This window comes from Protomyctophum parallelum (assembly GCF_964188405.1).
Source record: "Protomyctophum parallelum genome assembly, chromosome: 4".
Taxonomy (NCBI): Eukaryota; Metazoa; Chordata; class Actinopteri; order Myctophiformes; family Myctophidae; genus Protomyctophum; species Protomyctophum parallelum.
Window position 1 is genome coordinate 17,276,510 of NC_139700.1, and position 6,343 is coordinate 17,282,852.

Here is a 6,343-nt window from a genome sequence, read left to right on the forward strand (position 1 = left end):
TATCATAATTCGTCAATAAATGCTAGCGCTGTAAGTGTTAACATAACCTTGGTGCAGAGTCACCTGTGCATCTCTTGATAATGAGCCAGAACTGTATAGCCAGAGGAGACGCATGACATACATAATTATACGAGAGGGAAGAAACACGTGCGCCAAAAATGGAAGTGACGAAGTTAGCCAGTAGAGAGTGGTTTATGTGACAGTGTTTTTTCACTGGGGTTATTGGCCTGTGGCTTCACACTGTGGCTGACTGGAGGAGGTCCAAAAACAGGGCCAATCATCTTGTGGTGTAAAGAATTTCCAGACCACTGATAAGAGACTGACACACACATGTAAAGGCCACATGTACGTGTGTTTGTGTGTGCGTGCGTGCATGTGTGTGCGTGCGTGCGTGCGTGTGTGTGTGTGCGTGTGTGTGTGCATGCGTGCGTGCGTGCATGCGTGTGTGCGTGCGTGCGTGCGTGCGTGCGACACACAAGATGACTTACTGCACTCAGTGCCGCGTACTGGCTCTGGCAGTCGAAGGCAGGCTCCTGGCTGCTGTGGGATGGCCACCCTCCACCGAGAGCCTGTGCTGTCACACTCTGTGTATTCATAGTAGTAGTCTGTCTGCAAAACACACACACAAAAACATCTGCATAAGACATTGTGTCTGCCGGCAGGGGCACAGTCTACAAAGCAGCTACACAGCAGACGGAGGGCCAGAGGCAGGTCAGAATATTCGACCGCAACAGGCCTCCACCCAAACATTAGCCCTTAGTCACCCTGCTCTGACTGAGATGCCATTGTTTTGCTAATTAAAGCAAAAGATGGGGGTTTCGGTTATCGCATAAAGTTGCCGGTGCTGTATTCAGCTTCATCAGTAAGTTGACAGACCAGACTTGCAAAACATGCCCCCTCCACTCCGTTATGCATGGTGCTGCTGTGTTATCTCTCCAGTCACAAACACTCACCAACCCTGCTGGGTACACAAACATTCCATCTCCACGGTGATGGGAAAGAAGTGGAGTGGCCTCGTTACAAAGGTGGAAACCGCAGGGCTCGGATGATTCTGTCGACACTAGATTCTACAAATGTCTTCTATTTTCTGATAAACCTATATGTTCCTATGTCCGTGGTTCTTGTCATGTCAAGGAGCACCTATGCGGCATCAGGTCTAAATGGGTTAGTAAATAGACGAACACTTTGACTCTTGCATGTTAGTACTGTGGAGCTATCGTAACTGTTTCAGCCCATTTATGTGGGTACAGTTTGCACGTGAAAGAGAGTGCATGAGAGAGCTAGCACTGATCCCAGATCCGGAAGGGAGGCTTGGCTTGCACAGAGTACAGCTGCCACGACCTCTAGATGATAGTTTCTCACCCTCTGTGTCTGTAAGGGGAATATTGTGGCCTAATTTATGACAGTACTAACATGCATGGTAGCCTTGAACAGAGAAGCCGGTTCAGAACGTTGCACTTTGCAGAAGGCTCCGTTATGTAGAACGAGACCTGTACTGTGCAGTCTCTGGATCCAATGCAAATGTATAAGACTAGTGCATGTTCAAGACTGTACATCTCTGTGCAGATCCAAAGCGATACACACAGAGATGATTAATGACAAGAGATAAGAGGCTGCGAAATGATGAGCAGGCTCATTCATTGCAGACCTCACTCAATATAGCACCTCAACACTGGTGTCAGTTGTGGAAAATATTTGTTCGTAAATACTAGTAAATACTAGTAAATGAAACCTTCAAAGGATATAGTTTTCACTGACACTTGCCCATTATGTCTCTCTCTCTATCTGCCAGTGGTTATCTCTCTGTTCATCCTTCCTTTCACATGCCAATTTTATTCTGCAAAACGATGGTGTCACACAGCGTAAATAGCAGATCTACAAGCTCGCATGCAATGTGTCAAAGATAGAACAGGTCCGACAAATGGGAGCTTCAGTCTCTGCTGTCTTTCTCTCTCACACACTCTCTAATACGACTCACTAGAAAAAGTTAATCTGACAATGTGCGTAATTAATCTCAAATGACATATCGATATCGTAACACTCCCTCTCTATTTATAACGAGATACCAGGATTAATGTGCTGTATTGACACATTTCAAAACTGGCCTGAAAAATCATCTATCAGGAGACCACAAGGGGAGGTAAATGCCTCCCTAAGTGTCCTTCACTGCCGCCGTTTTTCCTTCGTCTCCTTTATAGGAAAAAGTCCTGCCAGATACTTTGTCCAGTGTCTCCCACATAGAAAACCTGAGTGTTCATTTGACTGTAAAAACTCTCATCAAATCTTCGGAGTCAAATGAACACTCCATAGTTTACTGTGTACACACCTATCAGGTTTCATGCTGTCTATATCTGAATAGAGAGAATGTAAAGGGGACTATACACACTCCTTTTTTGAACAAAACAAAAAAGAACATTGTCATATGATCCTAGTTCAAGAGCGGAAGGTGCATAGCATAATGATTAATGACCTGGCAGGCCAGACAGAGAGAGAGAGAGCTACAGTGATTTGGATGTCCATGTAAAAACAAAACAATGATTGGCCGATAGCTTACAAGAAGGGAGGTCCAATTTATCTTGGAACCTGCTGCTGTGTGTTGTTCAGAAAGTGAAGTGTTGAGCTGAGAGGAAAGACCAGTCCATGCAGGAAACTGATAACACGATAATTAACATGAGCGTTGGAGTGAGTCCCAACATAGACCAGACCAGACAGACTGCCTTAGAATTTCCCACTCATAGAATCACTTGCACATTCACTCAGTCTCTCACACCCTCACCTCACGAATCAGTTATTATCAATCATAATACAGTCTAATTAGAAGTCTCACTTTATGTAGTATCTTGACTGTGTAGTAGTAGCAGCAGCAGCAGCATAGTAGCCTACCTGTGCCATGTCATGATCTATACAGTAGCCATGCCCATAATCACACTGACGGGGGTATTGGTATTATTATTGACTGACTTGACTGACTGTGATTGTGGGGCTAGGTAGAGGGTTGCGTCCGATCGAGTCTCCAGTGTATTTGTATTTGTGCATTAAAACGAACAGGGGTTGGGCGGTCTCTCCTGTCCTAACCCCTTTCGGGACCCTCGGTTATACCTTTTCTGTATTTTACCGTCCAAAATACAGAAAGGTATCCGAGGGTCCCGAAAAGGGTCTCTGTCTCTCCCGTAAGTGTGTCATCATCAATCGTTATTAAATGGGCTGATTGGTCTCTGTGTCTGGATTAACATGTTGTCAGTCACATGTGTGCAGCGTCCAGCCAATCGAATCGGTGCCGCTTCTCTTAATTCCCAGCCTTATAATCATATTACAACGCAGGTTTACGCATGCATGCAGCCTTTTTTATAATCAAATAGCAATATGTTCAATGTTGATAATGATAACATCACTCTAGCCTATAAGATTTAGACTCTCGTACATTCTGACGTTTTCAATGTCAGAATCGATAAAATAGGCCTACACATAAATCGTATTTATCGTAGGCAACTCACTGATCATCTCTCCATCACACACATACACACGCTTCTCTCTCAGTCTCACCTCAATACACTGACGCTGCTGTCCTTCTTTCGTTCCGTCGGTGGCGTTGTTGTCGCCGTCAGTCTGGTGGAGGAGTGTGCAGAGGAGAATGAGAGCGCAATTATAAAGAAACCAAGCCGAAGACATTATTGCAGCTCATCGAGGGAATAAAAACCAAATCGATCCCGCGGTAGGGGAATGATGACAGTTACGCCGGGATGTGAACGATCATCCGTGCGTTCGTTCGTCGTCCCCTTCCTCAGCTGATCGACTTCTGTCTCTTTCACCTGCGAGTCAGCTATGATGATGATGATAGTAGGATACTGACTGAATGATACTGTGCGCCTCACTGTGCACTACATCCATGGTTGGCAGGTCTACACAGAGCCATTGAAGCCAAGGAGAGTTGTGCCAATGAGGGTGCAGAAAACAGCCCGGTCACGTGGTTCGTGTGCGCTCGTATGTCACTTTGCTCGGGCGCGAGCCCATAGACTCCAATGCATTCCGTAGACTTCCGGTCCAGTCCTTTGTCACTCTTCGCCAATAGAAGTCTATGTAAAAGAGCCGCCTGATTGGACTGGCCCCATGAAGTGAACGGAGATGTCGTAACTCTCCTTCAATGGCTCTGGCTGGGTACATCCCATGACCTGGAAGGGCTGTCGAGCGCACTGTGATTTGATTGGCCATTCTGTTGTCAGCTAGTGTAGTGACGCGAGGTTAGTAAATAGCAGAGATTTGGTCAAATTTGAGAAATAAAGAGGTGGTGGGGGCCCCCCTCTTTATTTCTGTAGCCTACTGTGTACACGTTCTCCTTTTTTATAACCGTGTGTAGGCTATTATGATGATTTATTCTTTTTTTTTGCATAGTAGTGTAGGGCCAGGCTATATATGTAGCCTATGTCTTTAAATGTTTTGATGAATTGAAAATGGAGGACCCTTAGTGCTTTTTCTGATTTTATCCTCTAAGCCTTTTTCATATATTATTGTGCTCAGACAAGACACTAACATATTCTTAGCAGATTCTGTGTATACTTTCCTTTAACTGTTCCTATTATGCAGTTAATAAAATGTTCAATCAATCAATCAATTGATCAATCAATCAATCACTCACTCACTCTATACTATACTATACTATAATATAACAAAATACATACATAAATGGATGCACCTGGGACGTATCCTCAGTGATGTATCCCAAGGTCATCGGGGTTTCGGGTCTCACAACATCATTCATACCCCTCACTCAGGTGACCCAGCCGGGAGTGATCAAGTCCCGACTTACGTCCCAGTAGCTACCCTCGATAAGTCCCATTAGGGAAAAACCAGGGCCACACAATCCGTTCCTCCTGAACTACTCTGCCGGGACTGGGAGGTACCTACCATTCTGGCACATGGAAGGCTCTGTGGGTTGACACCTGTCCGGGCCCCTCCTACGTCTCACCAGGTCCACTCTTTCTCTCACCAGGTCAGGCCCTGTGCGTTGCACCAGACTCCCAGCACCAGGCACTTCATTCAGGAATGGTGGATTCTCAAGCTGCAACGGTTCCGCAGGCTCCACCTTGTCCTTGGTGGTGCCGCAGGCTCCGCTTGAGGCTTGCATGGCCCTCCTAAAGGCCTCACCGTGGGTTTGTTGGGCTTCTTCCTCACGGAAGACACAGGCTGGGGCGCTAACCCATACTGCTCCCGGGTGCCGTCTAATTTCCGGCTGCCAGCCTGCCACCCGTCTCTCCGGTGGTCACCAAACTATTCCTGGTTGTCACTTAGTCTATTCCTATGACTCACTATAAATAGAAGAACTATAACAAAATACATACATAAATGGATGCACCCATGGGACGTATCCTCAGTGATGTATCCCAAGGTCATACTATACTATACTATACTATACTATACTATACTATACTATACTATACTATACTATACTATACTATACTATACTATAGCCTACTATACTATACTATACTATATATAGGCTGATTGCGCAAATTAATTGATATACCGGGTAACCGGTACACAAATTAACACAATACAGTAAAAATCATAAATCGTGGTTGACTGAAAACGAATTAGCCAATCAAAGCGCAACAGTCCCTCCGGGCTATGGGCCGCGTGCTCCCTCGACCGGCTCTCTGACGCACGCGGCCGTGACCGTCACGGCGGCGTGACGTCAGAAAACATTTATAAAAACTGTATCTTATGAACAGTCAGAAACCGAAGAATAAGAATTACAATGCACAGCAGGGTTAGGTTGGAGCCTGGCCCTGGAGGAGCAACAAGCGTCATGAACCGGAGCCCTGGGTCAACAGGTCTAGAAAACAAGTTACCGGCGGTAACTAAGGATAGCAGGTATAGATATCAGAGTTAATCAGACTTTAATAGCATCTGTATAAATAACAGAATATTTAAATTAGACTATCAAAAAGTAACCTAGTGTTTTACTCCCTTTGTTTGAAGCTGTCTTCCTGGCAGTTGCAAGCTCTACTATTGGCCGCCAGAGGGAACCCAAAGTCTGCCTGGGGAAGAAAAAAAAGGTTATTCAATTCATACAGTTCAAGTCAAGGAGGTTCAAGTCAGGTAGACCAGACCTACATATTTGGGGTAGACGCCTGCCAACAGACATTTATGTGACAAAAAAATACGAAATGAAAAGTAATCATACAAAAGCTCAACTGTATAAAAAAATATAAAAAGGTCATCCAAATTAGCTATTCAAAAGGATAACCATGTCACAAAACTGTCCAGGAATACTGTCAAAATTTATAAATTTGCTTTTCAAAAAGAGGCTGGGAGCCCTGACTGAAATCTCCTTTGTCACCTTTTG

At 45.0% G+C, this 6,343-nt stretch overlaps 1 protein-coding gene across 1 annotated transcript in view; it reads right to left on the reverse strand.

Moving 5' to 3' along the window:
• The window catches only part of elapor2a (endosome-lysosome associated apoptosis and autophagy regulator family member 2a), a 27,761-nt gene extending 23,850 nt beyond the window's left edge, over positions 1–3,911 (reverse strand). The window contains exons 1-2 of the mRNA XM_083762531.1: positions 3,544–3,911; positions 489–609 (exon numbers count right to left, since the gene is read on the reverse strand). Coding sequence (XP_083618657.1) covers positions 489–609; positions 3,544–3,669 — 247 coding nt within the window. The 5' untranslated portion in view covers positions 3,670–3,911. The remainder of the gene's footprint in view (positions 1–488; positions 610–3,543) is intronic.
• Between the last annotated feature and the right edge of the window lie 2,432 nt (positions 3,912–6,343).